We start from the raw sequence: 25613 nt of genomic DNA on the forward strand, positions 1-25613 counted from the left end.
TAGCCCACTCTGCCACCCCAGTTCAGACATGGCCATATGCAAATCAGTCTGACCCTGTGCCTCATGGGAACAGTCCAGCCCGAACTACCAAGCCATGCCTTCCCTGGACCGGAAACAAGCTTCCGAGGACCGGTTTCTGGCATTACAGCCGTCTTCAGCCCGGCTTGGTTGAATCCAGTGGCAAAGTGAGCAAGGGACTCACATCTGAGCATACCCTGCCACACTTATGGTGGCCAAAAGCGGTACAAAAGGGGGTGGTGATGGACGGAGCATCTGAACCAATCAAACACTCACACCCAGTCAAAAGATCTGGGTTTGATCCATCACCGTTCTTTAGCCCACTCTGCCACCCCAGTTCAGACATGGCCATATGCAAATCAGTCTGACCCTGTGCCTCATGGGAACAGTCCAGCCCGAACTGCCAAGCCATGCCTTCCCTGTAGCGGAAACAAACGTCCGAGGACCGGTTTCTGGCATTACATCCGTCTTCAGCCCGGCTTGCTTGAATCCAGTGGCAAAGTGAGCAAGGGACTCACATCTGAGCATACCCTGCCACACTTATGGCGGCCAAAAGCGGTACAAAAGGGGGTGGTGATGGACGGAGCATCTGAACCAATCAAACACTCACACCCAGTCAAAAGATCTGGGTTTGATCCATCATCGTTCTTTAGCCCACTCTGCCACCCCAGTTCAGACATGGCCATAAGCAAATCAGTCTGACCCTGTGCCTCATGGGAACAGTCCAGCTGATGAAGGCTGATAGCCAGAAACCGGTCCTTGGATGCTTGATTCCGGTCCAGGAAAGACATGGCTTGGCAGTTCGGGCTGGACTGTTCCCGTGAGGCACAGGGTCAAGGCTGATTTGCATATGGCCATGTCTGACCTGGGGTGGTGTGGAGTGCAAAAAAACGATGGATTTAGGCCCAGATCTCTGTACTGGGGTGAATGTATGACATTGTTCTGCATTCTGTCCATCACTTGTTGTTTTTGCATTTGTCACCCCGAGTGGGATGGGTATGCTCAGACGTGAGTCCCATGCTCTCCGCACCACTGGAGTCAAGCTATCCAGGCTGATGAAGGCTGATAGCCAGAAACCGGTCCTTGGATGCTTGATTCCGGTCCAGGAAAGACATGGCTTGGCAGTTCGGGCTGGACTGTTCCCGTGAGGCACAGGGTCAAGGCTGATTTGCATATGGCCATGTCTGACCTGGGGTGGTGTGGAGTGCAAAAAAACTATGGATTTAGTCCCAGATCTCTGTACTGGGGAGAATGTATGACATTGTTCTGCATTCTGTCCATCAATTGTTGTTTTTGCATTTGTCCCCCCGAGTGGGATGGGTATGCTCAGACGTGAGTCCCATGCTCTCCGCACCACTGGAGTCAAGCTATCCAGGCTGATGAAGGCTGATAGCCAGAAACCGGTCCTTGGATGCTTGATTCCGGTCCAGGAAAGACATGGCTTGGCAGTTCGGGCTGGACTGTTCCCGTGAGGCACAGGGTCAAGGCTGATTTGCATATGGCCATGTCTGACCTGGGGTGGTGTGGAGTGCAAGAAAACGATGGATTTAGGCCCAGATCTCTGTACTGGGGTGAATGTATGACATTGTTCTGCATTCTGTCCATCAATTGTTGTTTTTGCATTTGTCACCCCGAGTGGGATGGGTATGCTCAGACGTGAGTCCCATGCTCTCCGCACCACTGGATTCAAGCTATCCAGGCTGATGAAGGCTGATAGCCAGAAACCGTTCCTTGGATGCTTGATTCCGGTCCAGGAAAGACATGGCTTGGCAGTTCGGGCTGGACTGTTCCCGTGAGGCACAGGGTCAAGGCTGATTTGCATATGGCCATGTCTGACCTGGGGTGGTGTGGAGTGCAAAAAAACGATGGATTTAGGCCCAGATCTCTGTACTGGGGTGAATGTATGACATTGTTCTGCATTCTGTCCATCAATTGTTGTTTTTGCATTTGTCACCCCGAGTGGGATGGGTATGCTCAGACGTGAGTCCCATGCTCTCCGCACCACTGGAGTCAAGCTATCCAGGCTGATGAAGGCTGATAGCCAGAAACCGGTCCTTGGATGCTTGATTCCGGTCCAGGAAAGACATAGCTTGGCAGTTCGGGCTGGACTGTTCCCGTGAGGCACAGGGTCAAGGCTGATTTGCATATGGCCATGTTTGACCTGGGGTGGTGTGGAGTGCAAAAAAACGATGGATTTAGGCCCAGATCTCTGTACTGGGGTGAATGTATGACATTGTTCTGCATTCTGTCCATCAATTGTTGTTGTTCCAAAAAACATTAAGGCACCACTCTGCAAACGTGCCCCCTGGCGCGTTTGCAGAGGGTGAAATAATTCCCCTTGAATACTGGGGGTCCCTGGGGGGCAAGGAGCCCACCAGGAACCTTCAGTATGCGCTAGGGGGCTGCCGAGAGGTGTAAAAAGGGGCGTGGCCTCAGAACACCTCTTTGCAACTCAGCCCCCTGGCGCATACTGGAGGTTCCTGCTGGGCTAGTTGGCCCCCAGGGACCACCAGTATGCAAGGGGAATTAGTTCCCCCTCAGCAAACGCGCCAGGTGGCTGCCTTGCAGAGAGGTGTAAAAAAGGGCGGGGCCTCATTACACCTCTCTGCAACGCAGCCCCCTGGCGCATACTGGAGGTTCCTGGTGAGCTTGTTGGCCCCCAGGGACCACCAGTATGCAAGGGGAATTAGTTCCCCCTCTGCAAACGCGCCAGGGGGCTGCGTTGCAGAGAAGTGTAAAAAGGGGCGGGCCTCATTACACCTCTCTGCAACACAGACCCTGGCACATATTGGACGTTCCTGGTGGGCTAGTTGGCCCCCAGGGACCCCCAGTATGCAAGGGGAATTAGTTCCCCCTCTGCAAACAAGCCAGGGGGCTGTGTGGCGAGAGGTGTAAAAAGGGGCAAGCCCTCATTACACCTCTCATCAATGCAGCCCCCTGGCGCATACTGGAGGTTCGTGGTGGGCTAGCTGGCCCCCAGGGACCCCCTGTATGCAAGGGGAATTAGTTCCCCCTCTGCAAACGCGCCAGGGGGCTGCCTTGCAGAGAGGTGTAAAAAGGGACAGGGCCTCATTACACCTCTGTGCAATGCAGCCCCATGGAGCATACTGGAGGTTCCTGGTGGGCTAATTGGCCCCCATGGACCCCCAGTATGCAAGTGGAATTATTTCTCCCTCTGCAAACGTGCCGAGGGGCTGCGTTGCAGAGAGGTGTAATGAGGCCACGCCCCTTTTTACACCTCTCTGCAAAGCAGCCCCCTGGCGCATACTGGAGGTTCCTGGTGGGCTAGTTGGCCCCCAGGGACCCCCAGTATGCAATGGGACTTAATCCCCCAACTTAGAACACGCTACGGGGTGCGTTTGCACAGTGGTGAAGGTAGGGGCGGGGCTTGAGGTGATGTGTGGGCAAACATGCCCTGTGGTGCGTTTTAAGTTGGGGAATTAATTCCTCTTCTATCCAGAGGTCCCCTAGGGGCCAACTAGTCCAACAGGTACCTCCATTAAGCGCCACGGAGCTGCGTTGCAGAGTGTTGTAAAAAAAGAGGGTGTACCCTCTGAACACCTCTCTGCAATACAGCTCCCTTGCGCATACTGGAGGTACCTGGTGGGCTAGTTGGCTCACAGGGGACCTCTGGATTGAAGAGGAATTAATTCCCCAATCTAAAACGCGCCACAGGGCGTGTTTGCACACATGTCACCTCTGGCCCGCACCCCTTCCTTCACTATTGAGCACAATATTCCTCTAAAATCAGTGGAACGACAAATTCCTATTTACTCACCTGTTATCGCGAGAGACGTCAGTGCTGCATCTTTGAGCCTAGTACGTACCCTGAAAAGTAAATCTGAGCGTACTTACCAGTAACTTGTGTTTCCTTCCATAGGAATCTATTGTGTGTTTTTCACCAGAAAAGTTTCTGTCTATTTTTGAAACGTACAAATATTCCTCTAAAATCAGCCGAACTACGAATTCCGATTTACTCACCTGTTATCAGGAGAGACCTCAGTGCTGCATCTTTCTGCCCACTACTGATCCTGAAAAGTAATTCTAACCATACTTACAGTAACTTGAATTTCCTTCCATAGGCTAACATTGACTGGTTTCACTTGGAAATTCTTCTAAGTGTGGAGTTTTGGAACTTTAAAAAATTCCTATAAAAGCAGCTGAACTACGAATTCCGATTTACTCACCTGTTATCAGGAGAGACCTCAGTGCTGCATTTATGAGCCCAGTACTGATCCTGAAAAGTAATTCTAACCATACTTACCAGGAACTTGAATTTCCTTCCATAGGAATTCATTGTCTGGTTTTCACCAGAAAAGTTTCTGTGTCTATTTTCACAAACTAAAGATATTCCTAAAAAATCGCCTGTATGACTTGAACACATTCTTTCAACTATTTACACGAGATGCACCAGTGCTGGAACCAGGATCCAGCACTGAGTAAGAAAAAGTAATGATAACACTACTTACCTGCTAAGTGAATTTCCTCCCATAGGATAACTTTTAAAATACAATAATATTCCTTAAAAATCACTACTGTAACTAAAACACTTTTACTCAACCGTTTATAAGAGATGTCCAGGGACTGAATCTAGGATCCAGTCCTGTGGTTAGCAAAGTAATCCATAAAGTAACTAATTGCATTTAACTAGAAAAACACATTGAGGTCAATGTTGCATTGTGTTTGAAATTGTGTTGCCCATTGCAACAACTGTCACTACTGTACTTTAAAGTCTATTGCCTATTTGGAAAGTATTTAAACTAAAGTAACTCATTCATTCTGAGAAAGTATATTTTGTAATGTAATGTATAATGTAATTGGTGCAGTACTCAGAATCTAAGACATCTATAGATTCTTGTAAGATGATAAGCTGGAATATAGCCGGGCTAAACGCGAAACAACAGGACAAGGTGTTAGGGGTGTTACCGGTCGTCTTAATTAGATTCTGACTTAAAACTGGTTCGGTTTACATCTTGTGAATCAGAAGCGTTAATTTAGGTTAGTGGGTACATTTTTGTTTATTATTTAAAATGTTAAATCCATTTTGTAATGATATTTAAGATAATTGCCTTTGGCAATGCTTGTTTGTTAACTGACTGTTATGTGGGTTAACTTTTAGAGTGTGCGCTCTTTTGAGACAGGCTCGCGCCAGCCCTCGTGCCTTGGGTCATTGTAGAAAGAGGCTCGCGCTGGGTCTCGTGGCTGAAGCAATAAATACGTGCTTCTGCCAACGGTCCAACGCTTTGTCTCTCGTTGAACTTGACGAGAGCTTCTGTTCCCGCGTTGGATCCTTCAGGCCTTGTAATCTCCCATTTCCCTTCCTTAAAATCAAAAATCCTTTAATCCTCCTAATTGAATCCAGTACTTAGTAAGTCCCGGAAGCCCTAGCTGTCAGCGCCCGCTGATTTGTGATTATCGTCGAAGACGACGTGTCCGGTCTCCTGTCCTTCTCCGAGACAGCCGGGAGGTTTGTTTACCCGCTCCCTCTCTGCCGGCTGATCGAGTCTCCTGTCAGCGCAGCGCCACTGAAAAGGACAGTAAGAAGTTTATTTTTTCAACTGCCACGAACAATTTGGCATTCATGTTTAGTGTGACAAATGTTTGGTAAAGGAAAAAACTCAAAGCGCATTTAAAGGGTAATGCACGTCGAGTTAAGCGAGTCAAGAAACAAACCTTGGTAGAGGCAAGTGACTCTGAAGTAAAGTTGGAGCATTTAGTTCAAAGGATTAGCGCTTGTTCAGCTGGAAGTGTTCAAACAAGCCTTGGAAGAGACTAATGTCTGTAACTGTTAAGAGCCAAATGTTGTAAAGATTTAAGCGCTCTTAGAGTTGACTGAAGAGATATAACAAGCCTTGATAAAGGCAAAAGTGTAAAATATGCAAACTCAATTTGTATGAATAATTCTGCGATATTTTTGCACTATAATGGAGTAATGTAAGGAAGGTTAATATACTTACAAGGTCAGTTTGGAATGATAACCTTAGATAGCAGTGTGAATAGAGATAGGCTGTTATTTCTTGTCTTCCTACTGCAGAATCTCCTAAACTGAAGAATTATTAAAGACTCAGGTATGGCCTTGCATGAAGTTTATAAATTCAGTTCAAACTAACCCAATTAATCAAATTAGCCTGTCACTTCAGCTAAAGTGTAAGAGTTATTTCTGACATGTTATGTTTATTTGAAGGTAACAAGATTCTGAGCCAGAGTTAAAACTTCTGTAAAAGTGTGAACAAGGGCCAGACTGATTTATGGTCAGTAAGCACAATGTTTAGTTATTTATCTAAGTTAGTCAAGAAGTCAACAGCTGAGTAATTACTTGTTAATATTGTACCACAGAGTAGCGTGAAGTCAGCGCAGAACATTCCATAAGAAAAGGTCCTCGGCCTGGAACACTTTCTAGAGAGAGACACAACCGAAGATTTAATCTTGTTTTATTTGTTGTGAGTCTCTCTGTCCACTTCCCCTTTCCCTGGGGGAGAAGTCAATCCAGTCAGTGTCAAAGTCCTGATTGGGTTGGTAGATCCTTGAGGGAGTTGGGAGTTCGCAGCTCGAGAGGAAACGTCAGAAGAGTCTCGCAGGACTCCTCAACAGTAGACAAAGCCTTTCTTCCCAATTATTAAAACCGTTTCCTCTTGAGTCTGCAAAGTCACCCTCATGGATGTTTCACAGTTGTCACAGTTAGTCCAGAAGATGACAGTGGAAATGGAAAATTTACGTTTGGAGAATCAATCGCTTCGTCAGGAGTTAGATGAGACTAAGGCTGGGTTCCCAGTTTGGAGGGATTCCTCTAAGGAGAGGAAACCAGTTTTAGCGCCAGCTAGATTTGGAGAAGATGTTGTTCAGCCACATACCTCAGAAGATCGGTCCGAAAAACAGCCAGTTCAAGTTACTGTGGTTACTCCTACACCTGTCCCTTTGGCTAATCCAGAAAGGTTTTCTGGAGATAATAGCAGATTTGCTACTTTTCTTAGTCAGTGCCAATTGCATTTCATGTGTAAGCCTCAAATTTTTTCTTCTGACTCTGCTAAGGTAGCATTTATAATTTCTTATCTGGGGGGGGTGGCTGCGAATTGGGCCATGCCCTTAGTTGATAATAATGACCCTTTGCTTCATAATTTGCAGAATTTCAAATTGGCCATGTCCAATTTATTCGCCAAACACACCTTAATTCAGTCTTCTGATAATGAGTTATTGAGTCTTCGTCAAGGGACCAAGGATCTCATCTCATATATTACTACTTTTAATAGACTTTTGACCGAAACTCATTGGCCTGAGGAGAAGAGAATTTCTTTATTTTATAGAGGTCTTAAAGATGATTTAAAATTCTCTTGCACACATAGTGAATTTGCCTGATGGGTTTAAGGAATTTCAGGATCTAGTGGTTAAGCTTGATCACAGACTAGGTGAACGTAGAAATGAAAAAACAAGGAGTGATTTTAGAAGTCCACTAGTTAGAGTTGAGAAAAAAGAGTTAGAAGTTAAGAATGTTTTTGTTGAACCTGTTTTGTCGGGCGTGTTTAAAGGTCCTTTAACCCCTGAAGAAAAAGAACGGAGACGTAAGGGCAATTTATGTTTGTACTGTGGCAAACCTGGGCACTTTGCCAAGGATTGTTCTGTAAAACCCGCAAAAAAGAAAGTTCTAGCTATTGAAACTCTCCCTATTAAGCCGTCGGAAAACTAAAATTCTCGAGGAAAGCTGAGATCGTTTCCTCGAGCAAAATTTCTTCTAAGATCTCCAAATTTGTCACCAATGTAACTACACATATTCCCAAACATTTTACTATTAGGATGGTATTTATTTTAACTACTCTTCAAAGACATAGTATTCCTGTACTTTTGGACTCTGGGGCTACAGGGAATTTTTTCGATATTGGGTTTGCCCATAAATTGAATCTGAAATTTGTTACTAAGGAGGAACCTGAGTCTGTGAGAGCGGTTGATGGTTCAGTTTTGTCTTCTGGAATGATTCAATTTAACACTGAACCATTGACTTTAGTAGCAGATAATGGTCATACTGAAAAAGTGGTTTTTGATCTTATTGATGCACCAAATTTTGGTGTCATCTTAGGCATTCCTTGGTTGGAATTACATAATCCCAAAATTGACTGGATTAAAAGAACTGTTACTTTAGAGTCTTCTTTTTGTAAGTTACATTGTTATCAAGAGACCAAAGATCCAGTGATGCCCCTTTTTTGTGCTGCTTTAACTACTGAAGATAATAGGCTCCCAGTTGAGTATAGAAATTTTTCTAAGGTTTTTGATCCTGTTGAAGCAACTAAATTACCACCGCACAGAATTTTTGATTGCAGAATTGACTTAGTTCCTGGTGCTATTCTACCTTGTAGTAGAATTTACGCCTTAACTGAACCTGAAAATGTTTATTTAAGGAACTATTTGGATGAGCTTTTGGAATTAGGTTTCATTCGACATTCTACTTCTCCTCTTTCGTCTCCTCTTTTCTTCGTTGCGAAGAAGTCTGGGGATTTGAGGGCTTGTATTGATTACAGAGCGGTAAATAAAGCAACCATTAAGAATAGGTATCCATTACCTTTGATTCCAGTGCTTCTTAATCAAATTAAAGGTTCTAGTGTTTACACCAAACTAGATCTTAGAGGAGCATATCATTTGATTAGAGTCAAAGAAGGTGATGAGTGGAAGACCGCTTTTCGTACGAAATTTGGTCTTTTTGAGTATACAGTTATGCCATTTGGTCTTTGCAACGCTCCAGCGGCTTTTCAATATTTCATCAATGAGGTCTTGCATGATCTGTTGGATGTCTGTTGCATCGTTTATATTGACGACATCTTAATTTATTCTAAAAATATGGAAGAGCATGTACAACATGTTCAGTTAGTACTACAGAAGTTGAGGGATCATTCTCTGTATGCTAAATTGGAAAAATGTGTTTTTAATGCCTCCCGAGTGGAATTTCTTGGCTATTGTTTGTCACCTGAGGGGATTCATATGGATCCAAAGAAAGTTGAAGCAATTCTAACCTGGCCAATTCCTGCTTCAATAAAAGACACGCAGAGAATTCTTGGATTTGCTAACTTTTATAGGCGATTCATTTCTAAGTTTTCAGAAATTGTTACTCCCATTACCCAGTTATTGAAAAAAGGGAAAGTCTTCTCTTGGACTGAAGAAGCCGATCAAGCGTTTTCATTGTTGAAGAAGGCTTTTACCTCTGCTCCCATTTTGGTTCATCCTGATCCTGATAGGCCTTTCTTTGTGGAAGCAGATGCTTCACAGACAGCTATTGGTGGTGTGTTGCTTCAAAAGGATTCAAATACTGGTCACTTTCATCCTATCGCCTTTTTCTCTAGGAAATTACTTTTAGCTGAGCAAAATTATACGATTGCAGAACGAGAACTGTTAGCCATTAAAGATGTGTTTCAAGAGTGGAGACATCATCTCTTGGGAGCTAAACACACTATCACCGTTTATTCTGACCATAAAAATTTTCAATTTTATTCCACTGTTAAGGCTTTTACTCCTAGACAAATGAGGTGGCTACAATTCTTTAGCGAATTTGACTTTTTAATTATGTATCGACCTGGAAAAAAGCAGCTGTTATCTGACACACTTTCACGATTAGTTTGTGAAAAAGACCTAAATTCTGTTAAGGATCCGCCCAGTATTTTGCCTTTAGAAAAGATTGCTGCTGAAATCCATTCAGAAAGTTTCTTAGACTCTGTTAAGAAGGAATTAAAGACCTTTGATGTTCATGAATGGTTATCAAAAAAGGGGAATTCCATTAGAGATGGTTTTTTCTATCACAATGATAAATTGTTTATTCCCACAAGAGATTTACAGGATAAGGTTATGCAGTGGAATCATGATTTAGCAATTGCTGCACATCCAGGTATTAACAAAACCTTGGATTTATGTCAGCGTCATTTCTGGTGGGAAAAAATGATTCCTATAATTCAGCAATTTGTGAAAGCTTGTCCAGTTTGTTCACGTCAAAAGGCTTTACATGAAGTTCCAATGGGTTTACTTCGTCCAATGACTATACCTCCTCACCCTTGGCATACAATCAGTTTAGATTTTATTACTGATCTCCCTAAGTCTAATGGTTATACTACAGTTCTTGTGGTGGTGGATTTGTTATCTAAAATGGGACATTTTATTCCCTTACACAAGATTCCATCTGCAACAGAATTCAGTACTGTATTTTTATCTAATATTGTGAAGCTTCATGGTCTTCCCTCAAAGATTATTTCAGATAGGGGTCCTCAATTCATTTCGAAATTCTGGTCGCAACTCAGTAAACTATTAGGAATCGAGTTAGCTCTGTCCTCTTCTTTTCATCCACAGACTGATGGACAGACTGAGAGATTGAATCAGCATGTTGAACAAGGTTTAAGATGTTTGTTAACAACTTCCTCTTGTCCATGGGATGAAGTTTTACCCTGGGCGGAATTTTCTTATAATAACACCACTCATTCGGCTTTGGGTTGTTCTCCTTTTTATTTTCTCACTGGTCAGCACCCAAGATCTATCCCTATACTCTTACCTGACGAACAATTGTCTATGCCAGCAGTTACTGATAGGTTGACACATCTGTTGGATATTCAAGATAAGGCTAGGAAGCAATGGGTCAAAAGCAAGTTAACTATGAAAAAGACTGCTGATTCTCATCGTAAACCTTCTCCTTTGTATAAGGAAGGTCAGTTAGTATGGTTATCTACTAGAAACATTCAGTTGGAGGGTCCCAGGAAGTTGAAACCCAGATATATTGGGCCTTTTGAAATTAAGAAAATTTTGAATCCTGTGTCTGTGAAATTAGTTTTGCCTGAGGAATATGCTATTCATCCTGTTTTTCATGTTTCTCTGTTGAAACCTTTTGAACCTTCTACTCGAGCTGATAACCCACCTCCGCCAGTGATTGTCGGTGATCATGTTGAGTACGAGGTTAAATCTATTCTAGATTCTAAAAGGATACGGGGTACCTTGTTTTATTTGGTTGATTGGAAGGGTTATGATCCTTCTGAGCGATCTTGGGAACCTGAGAAGAATGTTCATGCTCCTAGACTTGTTAGGTCTTTTCATGCGTTGCATCCTGATAAACCTAGACCTGTAAGACGACCTTTGGGGGGAGGAACTGTTAGGGGTGTTACCGGTCGTTTTAATTAGATTCTGACTTAAAACTGGTTCGGTTTACATCTTGTGAATCAGAAGTGGGTACATTTTTGTTTATTATTTAAAATGTTAAATTCTAGTTTAAATCCATTTTGTAATGATATTTAAGATAATTGCCTTTGGCAATGCTTGTTTGTTAACTGACTGTTATGTGGGTTAACTTTTAGAGTGTGCGCTCTTTTGAGACAGGCTCGCGCCAGCCCTCGTGCCTTGGGTCATTGTAGAAAGAGGCTCGCGCTGGGTCTCGTGGCTGAAGCAATAAATACGTGCTTCTGCCAACGGTCCAACGCTTTGTCTCTCGTTGAACTTGACGAGAGCTTCTGTTCCCGCGTTGGATCCTTCAGGCCTTGTAATCTCCCGTTTCCCTTCCTTAAAATTAAAAATCCTTTATTCCTCCTAATTGAATCCAGTACTTAGTAAGTCCCGGAAGCCCTAGCTGTCAGCGCCCGCTGATTTGTGATTATCGTCGAAGACGACGTGTCCGGTCTCCTGTCCTTCTCCGAGACAGCCGGGAGGTTTGTTTACCCGCTCCCTCTCTGCCGGCTGATCGAGTCTCCTGTCAGCGCAGCGCCACTGAAAAGGACAGTAAGAAGTTTATTTTTTCAACTGCCACGAACAATTTGGCATTCATGTTTAGTGTGACTAATGTTTGGTAAAGGAAAAAACTCAAAGCGCATTTAAAGGGTAATGCACGTCGAGTTAAGCGAGTCAAGAAACAAATCTTGGTAGAGGCAAGTGACTCTGAAGTAAAGTTGGAGCATTTAGTTCAAAGGATTAGCGCTTGTTCAGCTGGAAGTGTTCAAACAAGCCTTGGAAGAGACTAATGTCTGTAACTGTTAAGAGCCAAATGTTGTAAAGATTTAAGCGCTCTTAGAGTTGACTGAAGAGATATAACAAGCCTTGATAAAGGCAAAAGTGTAAAATATGCAAACTCAATTTGTATGAATAATTCTGCGATATTTTTGCACTATAATGGAGTAATGTAAGGAAGGTTAATATACTTACAAGGTCAGTTTGGAATGATAACCTTAGATAGCAGTGTGAATAGAGATAGGCTGTTAATTCTTGTCTTCCTACTGCAGAATCTCCTAAACTGAAGAATTATTAAAGACTCAGGTATGGCCTTGCATGAAGTTTATAAATTCAGTTCAAACTAACCCAATTAATCAAATTAGCCTGTCACTTCAGCTAAAGTGTAAGAGTTATTTCTGACATGTTATGTTTATTTGAAGGTAACAAGATTCTGAGCCAGAGTTAAAACTTCTGTAAAAGTGTGAACAAGGGCCAGACTGATTTATGGTCAGTAAGCACAATGTTTAGTTATTTATCTAAGTTAGTCAAGAAGTCAACAGCTGAGTAATTACTTGTTAATATTGTACCACAGAGTAGCGTGAAGTCAGCGCAGAACATTCCATAAGAAAAGGTCCTCGGCCTGGAACACTTTCTAGAGAGAGACACAACCGAAGATTTAATCTTGTTTTATTTGTTGTGAGTCTCTCTGTCCACTTCCCCTTTCCCTGGGGGAGAAGTCAATCCAGTCAGTGTCAAAGTCCTGATTGGGTTGGTAGATCCTTGAGGGAGTTGGGAGTTCGCAGCTCGAGAGGAAACGCCAGAAGAGTCTCGCAGGACTCCTCAACACAAGGCATGGTCAAGTTTTGTTTTAGGCCACCATATTATCGCTCTCCAGGAAACCTGGGACACATCCGCCAATCTTTGGTGGGATGGGTTTACCAGCTTTACCAAAGCAGCTGTTCCCAGTCGTATGGGGAGAGCTAAGGGAGGCCTTTTAATTCTGTTCTCCTTAGACCTGAAGGGTAGCTGTAGGCAGATTAGCACCGATTCCCATAACATCTTAATGGTAGAAAGAGTGATCAACAACACTAGCAGGACCATATATATAAACTTTTACAATTCAGGGAACAGTGACCATAGAGGATGTAACATCGCTAATTTAGATAGCATTTTAAAATTATTCAGCCAGAATACAAAGTACGACTTTGAGTATATTTTATTAGGCGATTTTAATATCCATCCATGTAACCTAGCCTGTAGGAGAAGTAGCGATGACGGGGACGAAGGACTAGAGGGTCCCCACTTTGAACACACTACCGAGGGAGAGGAGTTAGAAGAATTTCTTGCTAACTTCGACTTGCACGAACCAGATGGTGGCCCCAGACTGCCAACTTTTACTGGTGTCCACCAAGGCACAATAATAGATTATATCTTTGTTTCCCAAGGTATTTTAAACCGGGCTATGGACTATCGTACAGTACAAACACACTTTAGTGATCATAACCCGGTAGTACTCGAAGTGGCTTGGGGAGTCTATATGGGATTATCCCCAATGATAGTAAGGCCCGTACACCCTCTGAGGATTTCTGACCAAGGCAGGAGAGTGAAATGGGCAAAGGTGGTCCCGGAAAAATGTTATGCAGAAAACTTCGTTAAGATCAAGGACCAGGTTGAGATTTGTAAAAATCCTTGTGCGCTGGGCCAAGAAATTGTAGAGGCATTCGAGGCAATATGTGGCCAGGTGTCACAGGATCTTTTAGTCAAGCCAAAAAAAGGAATCCCAGGAAATAAGCGCTGGTTTGACTCAGCATGTTCTAAAGCCCACAGATCACTGCTGGCAGCCCTAAAAAATACTCCTAGGGTAAAAGATGAGATCACCAGATTAAGGAAAATTTACAAGCTAGCCTTAAAGAAACAAAAGGACACCATTAAACGTGAAGCGTGAGAAAATCTCCTTTCAGTGGCAGTCCTGAAGGATAGTAGGACATTTTGGGAGATAATTAAACAGCCCTTCTTCTCAGATGATAATAATGAATCTATGGACTGTGTTATCCCCGATGAAAAATGGTTGTCTCATTTTAAAAATGTATACGGGGATAATGACGAAGCAATCAGAGGTGTTCCGTTGGTACCCTTAGCCGCCCGTCCTATCCTTTTTAACTATCAAGAAGTGGAAAAAGCTATTTTGGCTACTACAAAGCATAAGGCACCCGGTCCCGATGGAGTTCCTGCTGACTTTTTTATGTATTCGCCAAAACTGTGGGCATAGGTTTTGGCAAATGTGTTCAATGCAGTCAATGGCAACCCATCACCTGCCTCATGGGACACTTCCACCATCGTCCCTATTTTAAAAAAAGGCCAGCGGGATGATCCCGCCTGTTATAGGCCTATATCCCTCTTGGATTCATCTGTAAAAATCTTAGGTAGAGTCCTTTTATCTAGATTGAGGGAAAATGTTGAGAGCTGTGGCGGGTTGTCTGAGTTGCAATATAGTTTTAGAGAAAGAAAAGGGACCATTGAACAGTGCGCTAACTTGTACTTGCTCATCTCCAAATATACCGTGGCCAAGGAGGGGTCCGTGTTTCTCGCATTCATGGATCTCTCCTCGGCTTTTGATTTGGTTAATAGGTCAAAGTTGTGGGCCATCCTGTTGGAGATGGGCATTGATGAGGCCTTGGTCACGTTTATGGCCACTCTGCACCAAGAGCTCTTTGCAGCCGTCCGTGTAACAAATGAGGGTAGATGTACCCCCCTTTTTAAATCTTTAAAGGGGGTACGGCAAGGCTGTATATTAGCCCCCTTGCTCTTTACCATTTATATCAACGGCTTGGGCACACACCTAGGGGAGCAGGAAGCCGACGTCCCGCATGCAGGAGCCGTTAAAATCCCGGCGCTCCTGTATGCGGATGACGCCCTACTGATCGCTCGCACGGGTGTTGGACTTCAGCACCTTTTGAATGCCTTTGGTTCGTTTATTGAGCGATTGGATCTTAAGGTAAACATAATCAAGTCACATACAATGGTGGTGGGGCATGAGTGCAGTAAGAAGAGAAATAAAACATTTACATGTAGGGGGGACACTGTTTCCAGGGTATCTACATTTCCCTATCTAGGCGTATTGTTTGATCAGAAAGGGACCTGGGGCCCGCAGGTAAGAGCAAAGAGGCTGGCTGTCATTAGATCATCATCAGCACTCTTGGGCTTTGCTGGTAGGCTAGGGGCTAGGCCTATGGAAGCTCTGTTAAACATCTATAAGAGTAAATCTGTGGCCATTGTGTTATATGGTTCCGCGTTGTGGGGGCATGTAAACTTGGAACCAATCCAGAGAGCAGAGAATAGATTCATTAGAACCCTGCTTTCTGTACCACAGTCGACCCAACCTACTCCATCCATAAAGAAGTGGGCCTACATTTTTTGTCTGACACGCTGAGCATGGCCCCTCTGATCTTTTGGCTGAAAATGTGGATGAACGAAGAACTTCCATTAAATCACAAAATCATGTCTGATGTCCTGTCCCTGGACAAATCTAATAAGATCCCTTGGTTGGCCTATTTGGCTAAGGCATTTTTAGATCTGGGACGTCCGGAGCTTTTTTCCTCCCCCGAGAATATTAAGATACGTGACATTGATTTTGTAAAGAAGTCCTTTATGGGAAGGAAGGAAGCATGCCGTGAAGAATGTGAACTGGCGAAACCGTCAGTAAGGGAACATTGCCTACTTGTTAACTCTTTCTCACTTGCACCTTACCTTGGTTTCGTTACAATTCCTTTCCATAGGTTCCTTTTAACTAAGTTTAGATTTAATTTGTTACATTTTTATTTAGGCTCTTTTAAAAGCTGGCAGAAGCCGGAATTAGCCTTGCCTTGTAGCTGCAATCAGTTTTCTGTACAAGATACAATGCATTTTATTATGTTTTGTGGGTTGTATTTAGAGCCAAGAAAAAAATACTTGTTGCCCATTCTTAAAGAGGCTGGCTTCACTCAAGTGAGACCGGCCCTGCTCTTTTTACAATTACTGTCTAACCCCCACATCACTTTTTGTATAGCTAATTTTCTGGTAGCCGCCTCAAGGGTGAAAGCTGTCTGCCTAGATTCACCTTAAAGCAAATGTTTTACCGTTTATACTCATCTTTGAATTTAATACTTTTTTAACTGTCTGTAATATTCTTAATTGTTTGTCCGTATTTATCATTTTTTAAGAAAAAGGAAGAAAAACCTTGTATGAAATGTTTTTAACTTTTTCCCCTCTTTGTATGGCTTTTAAATAAGTCGAATAAAGATATTCTGACTGACTGTATAATGTAATTACAATTTAATTTAAAATATAAAATATCTAAAAATAAAAAGTTTAAAAAATGTAGTAAATCAGTATAAAAAAACAATTAATACATTTAAAAATAATTTATCAACAACTTATTTTTTAGAAAGTTAGATGGTATTCTTGGAAGCTTCATTTGGGCCTATAAAAAAAATCGCAGAGCACTCTCCTTTTTGAAGTTATCGTTTATTAAAGGAGGTCTTAATTTCCCAGATTTCAAAATTTGTTTTACGCCTCTTTTTTGAGCCGAATCCGTAGCCTTTTTAACTCTAACAACCCGTATTATTTCCACCAATTCATGCTTGGATCTAATTCTAAACTATTTCTCGCTAGAGCTAATGACCCGAATTACTTTAAGAGAGTCAAGTTTAAGACCGCCAAGGATGCGGTTCGCATATGGAATATAATACTGGCTTTTGACAAGACTTCGCTCTTTCACCCTAACTTAACACTTTGAAATAACCCGGGATTACCGGGCATTTTTAGCGATCAAGCTGGGAGAACGTGGGCTAATCTAGGTATAACTAAGTTGGGGGATTTATATGGCTCAGCGGGCTTTCTAGAGTTTGAAACACTTAGATTACTTTATAAATGACCTGAATATATGTGATTTAAATATATACAGATCCGTGATTTTCTTATCGGTAAAATGAAACCTAAAGTTATTTTAGACTCAGACATTTGGACATGTATTTATGGGAAAAAAAATAAAGCCATAATCAGCCTAGGCTATAAATGCTTCAGCCAATATAAAACAGATGATTGCCCAAAGTTAGCGCAGAAATGGACTTCCTAACTGGGGATGGGTATATCCTCGAATAATATCTCCACATTCTTATATAATATTAATAAAATTGTTCATTCATCTAGTTTAAAACTTCAAGCCTATAAGACTGTATGTCAATTATATTATACTCCGTTACAAATTTTTAAGTGGTCTGGCAATAGTGCTTCTAGCGATCACTCCAAATGCCCGAAATGCGACCTGTTAGCTGCAGACGGAGCATATGATTGTTTCATGCCCAACGCTGCCCAACACTAGAGCATAGAAAATATTCTAAAGCAAAAGCAACTGATCTTCTCCCCAGTATCTGCGGAGATGATACTTCTAGGTATGCAGCCAACTATTGCTCCATTTAAAGATTTGCTATTTATTATGTTATCATGGGCTAGACTGACTATTATAAGGGCATGGATATCGGATAAACCACCTCATGTAACCGAATGGTGGTTCTTGGTGAATGAAATATATGATATGTAACTTTCTCTAGCTAGAACAAGAGGGGTTCGTTCACTCAAGAAATTAGAAAAAATCTGGGGAACTCTGATTCCAGAAGTGATGTGATTTGTTATTTGGGTCTTCCTTTTTGCTCTTGATCTTGCTGTTTTTCTGTTTACCTTTTTATTTTTATCTCATGTATGTTCTTACAAAATCAGATTTAAATCTCTTCTGAACTATATGTTTCTGATTTTTTATATTGGTTTACTTGACTTTCTGTAACTCTTGACTGCTTGTGTTATCAATAAAAACAAGTTAAAAAAAAACAATACATTTAAAAATTGTCATTTACAAAACCTTCGAAATTCACTGAAAAAAACATAGGTTTCAGGCCTGATATAGTTAGGAATTAGCATTTAAAAAAGCTTAGAAGTTCACGGAAAAAACTGTAGGTTTTAGGGGTGTTATAGTTAGCTGGACATTTCACTCGTACAAAACCATTGAAATTCCTCCGATATAGTTATTTGTACTAACTATATCTCGCGCGTCTGCAATCCATTGCTGATGATGTCACATATTACATCATTCATGACATGGTCAGTGACATCACTGTTGAATCAGCAAATCCCTACGAATAATTTCTAGACATCAACCTTAACCTGAATTTTCCTGGTCTTAATTTTGGCACTGCCTCCTATGTTCGCCACCCTTGTGCATAGGAGGCAGCACCAAATACAATGGGTTTTGCAGTGGAACGCCCACCATAACACCCACAGCACGCCACTTTAACACAAAACATAGCGTGAAAGGGCGCCTTATGTACAAGGCAGCGTTAAGCCACATTAAGTGGCTTAAAGCTGCCTTCACATAAGGCAAGGGTCCTATCGCCACGGGAACGTCTTTTTGTATTATCTGTGCATATTCTATGTTATTTCCATTGTACAGCACTCTGTTTTCACCCTGCTACTCTATGTTTTACCAAAATGTACATTCTCCACTATTTTCCATTGTACAGCGCTCTGTTACCAGAAATGATCTTGTTCGCTCTATATAAATCTTCATAATGAAAATAAATAAATACAAATTTTTTGTAGAGGCATGTGTTGTATTAACTTATGACCACAACATATTATCTCGGTACTGTTGAATAATTTGCAAATTGTACGTTATTTCAGGACTACCACGGTGTTGGGGAAGTTCCTCCGGTTCAGGATACAGTTCAAAACTACAAACTTGAGTTCTTGTCTGAAAATGGAGGGCTTACAACCATGAGGTTCAGCCGCAAGTTCAGAACATGTGACCCCTTTGATGTCGATGTCACAGTAAGTGGTTATCATATGAGTGAGGATGGTTGCTCATGACATAGACAATAATAAGCACATATGATGTAATAAAGAATCCCAAATTGTGTCTTGCATGATCAGCCTTATCTCTTTGATCACTGTTCCCTAGCAAAGTGGTTAGGTGTGATGACCACCATCGGGTGAGATGGCATCATCCTGGCAATCTAATTTCTCGTGATCGTGATTTAGTGCTGCTGTTGTCTAGTGGTTACATGTTAACTGAATGCAAAAGAGATAACCATTAAAAAGGATGGGTAAAAATATGCCCCTGCAAAGTACAAACATGGGTGATAGTTAATTTATTCTTTCCATCCCACACCCAACCCCACCCCTGCCAGAGAATCTAGAAAAATGTAGTTAGAGGTTGAAATATTCAACAGTAACATTGTCTATCTTCCCCTCTGTAGGCGGACACCCAGCGCATCATCGCCGCGTATGGGACTTCTGACACCATTCGCTACCATGGATCCAGTCAACGTTTCATGGCATCTGTCCAGTTGCTGTCAGAAGCTCCAGTCTCAGGACCAGATCCAGAGCCATCCTTCACCTATGACATAAAAATGTCTAATGTGAGCATTATATGTAAAGTTCATTAACTTGTATCCAATTATTCGTACAAAACTGTGCCTGCTATGTTTGACAGAGGGATCATTTGGACTCTGGGCATTGAACTCTGTTTATACAGGTATCTGAAGACTCTTCTGACTTGGCACAGCTTTTAAAACACAGCAATAAGACATGATTTATAGCTTTAAATACCTGTTTTCTACTGCAAGTGGTAAGAAAAATGGTAGTTAATGTTACTCATTGGGTTACATATTAGTAATAGGTGCAGTGCAAGTTTTTTGGTGCTTGCATCAAAATTTGAATCAAGCAGGGCCGCTCCTCCATGTTATGGTGAAAGGGCGTCACCCCACTGAAAAAAAATGCTAGTAAAACCATTTTATTATCATTTTATTTTTCTTTCCTAATCCTAGCTGTGGATGCCTGGTTCGCACACTCGGGTATAGCTGTGGTTGCATCCACAATGGGGTGATTGGTGAACTTTCTGATCAAAAGCATGTCTGAAATACTTAAAAGTTGCGCTCCCCCCAGGGGAAGTGTCCCCTAGATGCACTGCTGAATTTTCAATAGGGAAGTAATCCAATATTTGATCCTGATCACTGTAACTCCAGTTAATTCTTTATGAATGTTGTTCGTTAATGAATTTCTTAATTTCTTTATATGATCAATCACGGAATTGCAGCATTCTATGTGGGTGTCAATCAATAAGTGAACTAATTTGACAAATCTCACTGTTTACACGATCCCAAAGTATTTTGGGCTAGAATGGCCCTTCATCAGGGGATGTTATTCTGAAAGGCAATATGGTAAAGTGAAGTAAAAAACAGGCTGGCTGCTTAAAGGGACATGTCTGTCACCATGTCATAGTGTGACCCAAATAGTCTCAGTGATATTCTCATGAACCAAAACTCATGGATGCCGTTAAAGTGAAGAAAATTAAGTAGGAAATGCTCCGGTAAACAATGAGTATGTGCATGTTAATAGGAGTGCCCTGTGTAAAGTAAACTAAACATGCATGTTCAGTTCAGTTCATAAGGCTTTATTTTGGAACATAAAAACAATGTCCATAAAAGCACAACAAATACAGGCAGGGTACATTCACCGGTAAAAGAACATGATATCAAAACAATCCATCACAATAAATAGTTAAAAGATCATACTTTTCCTGGCCCTAATCGCTTTCAGAAGAAAAGTAGTTGTAAAATAAGCAGATATCAGCATGATTTAGGTTAAAAAGCAGCATCATGGCATCGTGAACTGTCCTAACACCAAATTTAACAAAAACAGGTTTTAAAAAGACAATGCGGATATTTTCATATAGCTTACATATCATTACAAAGGGCAAAGTGCTTTGTGCTGAGCTATTATCACATTAACACGCGCCCGCTGGATGCTTGTTGTGGGAAGGGAAAGCCACCAAATGGTGCACGATCCCCAACCTCAACCGAGTCAAAACAAATCGGTGGGACGCTCTGTTTACATGCCTTAAATAAGGTTGAAAACCCAAACTTTCATTATATTTGACATAGAATGAACTAGTGGATAAATTAACTCCGTTACATCGCCGCTGCTCAGACTTATACATTAAAAAGACATTCTTCAATTCAGCTTTAGACAAGTCAGAGGCTGCTAGGCTGTCCCCCTTGACGTCAACTCCAATGATCTCCTTAAAGGTGTTAATTACGTATTTAATCCAGGGGATCTTTAGATAATTATCAAGGGAGAGACAGTCCCCTATAATAGCTCTGTTTAAGGACGTTTCTTCCTTTGCCCACACAGCACGCCATAACATTAGTGTTCTTAGAGCAATTAAATCAGACAGGTGGGGGATTCCTAGTTCCTTGTGGACTAAGTCATTAGAAGATGATTTTGGCAAGCACAAAAGTCTTTTAAGAAAACAGTTTTCCTCCACCTGGAGACCACCTACAGATACAAATCCCCATACCCCTGCTCCATAAATGTCAATCGATAGGGATCTCACCTCATAGATCTTAAGCATGTCTTCAATCCGCCTATCACCCAATTTGGTAGCAAATCTGCACACCCCATGTCCGCTTTTCACCATTTTGGCCCAAACGTTATTGAGCTCACAACCCCAGCCCCTATTTTTAGAAAACGTTATGCCCAGGTAGCAAAAATTGTCCACTAATTGGACCTTCTGGCCATCAATAAAATATGGGTGATGTTTCCCCCTACCTTTTCCACATTCCATAACATAAGTTTTGGATTTGTTAATGACCAATTTCCGTTCACCAATAAGAAGGGAAAACCTGTCCATAAGACGTTGCAGACGCAAGGGTGTCCTTGATAGCAGCACCGCGTCATCCGCGTATAATAATACCGGGACGTCAAGATTGTTAACATTAGGGGCGTCTGCCACAATAGTTTTAAGAACCATATCAACTTCATTGATAAAAAGAGTAAAAAGCAAGGGGGCGAGAACACACCCCTGCCTAATACCCCGCCCTATCCTGAACTTGGGTGTACATTCCCCACGCTCGTACATAAGTTGGCATAGATACGCGCATGAAAATAAACAATGCCCTCAGGCGCTCCCAGTTCCAACAGTTTGGCCCAGAGAATACCATGGTCCACCAAGTCAAAGGCGCTACTCAAATCTGCGAAGCAGAGGTAGAGAGAGCCTGACTTTGCCTGAGTGTACTTCCCTATCAAAAGTTCATGGTTGAGGTATTGTTCGATGGTTCCCCTCCCCTTCCTGAATCCATATTGACAGTCTGCAAGGATACTATTAGAGGAGGCCCACTCTTCCAATCTGGTAAGTAACACCCTACTCATTATTTTTACAGAGGAGTCTAGTAACGAAATGGGGCAGTAATTCTTCACCTCCCCCCCTGTCACCTTTCTTGTAGATTGGGACAATGATGGGTTCCTCCCACGAAGGAGGGACCCCATAGCAGACTGCTGCATTAAAAACTTTGGTTAACAGCATACCCCAGAGCTCAGGGATACATTTATATACATCAATAGGTACCCCGTCAGGGCCCTGGGCTTTGCCGCCTTTACTGGCACTAATGCTACCCTCAACTTCCGTTAGAGTAATGTTCAGTGGAACAACAGGCCAAGAGCCATCATGGTCCATAACCCAACCCTCCGAGTCGAAAATACCAGAGAGGTGAGTGACCCAGGAATCAGAATCAACATTAGAGGTCAATTCGGGGACTTTGTCGTCCTTTAGGAACGAACAATTCTCTGTGGCCCAGAATAGCGTATTGTTGGAAGTTTCCGCTGCCAGAGCCAAGTTATCCCAGGCTTCCAGCTGCAATTCCTTCTTTCTGCGGTTAACTTTATCCTGGTAGGTATATCTAAGCTGTGTTGCCACACTCGTTACTCTCGGATTTGCAGTCAATGCCTCCTTCAACTTTTTAAGTGCGAGGGTAAAGGCATGGTCAAACCACCCCCTTTGCCGGTCAGGTTTCCCCTTGCCAGTTTTGGTCTTCAATCTCTCGGTAAGAGCATTAATTTTAGTAAAATTAACTACAGTCTCTCTATTAACCACATCGCTATCCAAGATGGCAGTGATGTCCAAAAGACAGTTCCTGACGATAGCAGTAGACATCGTCTCTGCTTTGTCTCCCTTCCATCTAATTCTAAATCCATTTGTTCTATGGGGTTCAATATTAACAATAACACCATTATTAAGGGCTGAGTTTACCTTCCAAAAGGTCACCTCTATAGCAACACAATTATGATTGCTATATAAGGAAGAATCCACGACCCTTGGAGCCCTGCACCAGGAGATGAGGTTAGAGGACATACAGATATAATCAATTATGGAGCTCGAGTTCCGTCCTGTAAAGGTAGGAATACTGGCACCAGAATTATCTTTAGCAAAAGGCAAAATTTCCATATCATGGAAAGCTAACAGGTTGTTCAGTGAATCCCCATATTGATTATGTGGGAAATGAATATCAGCATCACCATTCTGGTCGACAATCCCACATACCCTTCGGTCGGAAAGGGGGCAGACCACCGCATTAAAGTCGCCTAACCATATCAATTCAAAAACAACATTAGAACCCATAGTAATGACTTCCAGGGCACTCTCTAAGGCAGCTACCACCAGATGCCGTGAACTGTCAAAGACGTTATTATAAAAATTAATTAAGATAACATTTCTGCCATTATCCTGATTCAGCCATAGAATCTGTGAGTGGGCACCAACCAGCACATGTTTTTTCACCGTAATAGGGAGTTTAACAGATATCAAGACCAAAAGCCCTCCCTTCGCTCTTCCTGACGGAGAGGTCAAAGCGGGTAGAGAGTAAGAAACATATCCATTAAGGTTGATGTATTCTTTGGACCATGTTTCCTGGAAACATAATATATCAAAACTATTTACAAACTCTGGCCAACTTTGACACTCAACTTTGGACGCAATACCTGCTATATTCCAACTGCCAATTAGACAGGCCCGTTGCCTGGAACCATCATCCAGAATAGTTAATGGCCTGACACTAATATTACTGGACATTTCATCAGAGATGTTTGGAGATACCTTCGGCCCTTCCACATTTACTGGACCAAAACTGTTCTCTCCAATTAAGACCCCGGGAACAGGGATGTCCCTATCTTTATACTCTTAGGGGGGTGGGAGCGCACCAGACACGCCCCCTAGGAGTATGTCCCTATCTTTAGCTTGTATACACTTCTCCTCCACACATTCTTTCATCCCTTTATCATGCTTGGGGGAAACTGGCACCTCAAGAGAGGAATTAGTTAAACTGGGTGTCGTTGGATTCAAGACCACTCAATGGTTGGAAGCGGTTAAAAGTAGTCACCCCAGGACTAGATGCAGTGCTATAACCCCTACCTCTATTCCTATGGTGAGCATAAGCATGCTCATTCTTGAGATGCTTATAAAAATATCCTAGGGGTCATTGATAAAAAGAGTAAAAAGCAAGGGGGCGAGAACACACCCCTGCCTAATACCCCGCCCTATCCTGAACTTGGGTGTACATTCCCCACTTGGGCCATAGCGGACGCTCGTACATAAGTTGGCATAGATACGCGCAAGAAAATAAACAATGCCCTCAGGCGCTCCCAGTACTAACAGTTTGGCCCAGAGAATACCATGGTCCACCAAGTCGAAGGCGCTACTCAAATCTGCGAAGCAGAGGTAGAGAGAGCCTGACTTTGCCTGAATGTACTTCCCTATCAAAAGTTCAAGGTTGAGGCATTGTTCGATGGTTCCCCTCCCCTTCCTGAATCCATATTGACAGTCTGCAAGGATACTATTAGAGGAGGCCCACTCTTCCAATCTGATAAGTAACAACCTACTCATTATTTTTATAGAGGAGTCTAGTAACGAAATGGGGCAGTAATTCTTCACCTCCCCCCTGTCACCTTTCTTGTAGATTTGGACAATGATGGATTCCTCCCACGAAGGAGGGACCCCATAGCAGACTGCTGCATTAAAAACTTTGGTTAACAGCGGACCCCAGAGCTCAGGGATAAATTTATATACATCAATAGGTACCCCGTCAGGGCCCTGGGCTTTGCCCCCTTTACTGGCACTAATGCTAACCTCAACTTCCGTTAGAGTAATGTTCAGTGGAACAACAGGCCAAGAGCCATCAAGGTCCATAGCCCAACCCTCCGAGTCAAAAATACCAGAGAAGTGAGTGACCCAGGAATCAGAATCAACATTAGAGGTCAATTCGGGGACTTTGTCGTCCTTTAAGAACGAACAATTCACTGTGGCCCAGAATAGCGTATTGTTGGAAGTATCCGCTGCCAGAGCCAAGTTATCCCAGGCTTCCAGCTGCAATTCCTTCTTTCTGCGCTTAACTTCATCCTGGTAGGTATATCTAAGCTGTGTTGCCACACTCGTTACTCTCGGTTTTGCAGTCAATGCCTCCTTCAACTTTTTAAGTGCGAGGGTAAAGGCATGGTCAAACCACCCCCTTTGCCGGTCAGGTTTCCCCTTGCCAGTTTTGGTCATCAATCTCTCGGTAAGAGCATTAATTTTAGTAAAATTAACGACAGTCTCTCTATTAACCACATCGCTATCCAAGATGGCAGTGATGTCCAAAAGACAGTTCCTGACGACAGCAGTAGACATCGTCTCTGCTTTGTCCCCCTTCCATCTAATTCTAAATCCATTTGTTCTATGGGGTTCAATATTAACAATAACACCATTATTAAGGGCTGAGTTTACCTTCCAAAAGGTCACCTCTATAGCAACACAATTATGATCG

The 25613-nt window shown here is 42.5% G+C and overlaps 1 protein-coding gene across 1 annotated transcript in view; it reads left to right on the forward strand.

Moving 5' to 3' along the window:
- LOC144769773 (DBH-like monooxygenase protein 2) overlaps positions 1–25613 on the forward strand; it is a 248912-nt gene that overhangs the window by 48346 nt on the left and 174953 nt on the right. The window contains exons 2-3 of the mRNA XM_078653958.1: positions 18664–18810; positions 19239–19400. Of these exons, the coding sequence (XP_078510084.1) occupies positions 18664–18810; positions 19239–19400 (309 nt within the window). The remainder of the gene's footprint in view (positions 1–18663; positions 18811–19238; positions 19401–25613) is intronic.

This window comes from Lissotriton helveticus, chromosome 7, assembly GCF_964261635.1.
Source record: "Lissotriton helveticus chromosome 7, aLisHel1.1, whole genome shotgun sequence".
Classification (NCBI taxonomy): domain Eukaryota; kingdom Metazoa; phylum Chordata; class Amphibia; order Caudata; family Salamandridae; genus Lissotriton; species Lissotriton helveticus.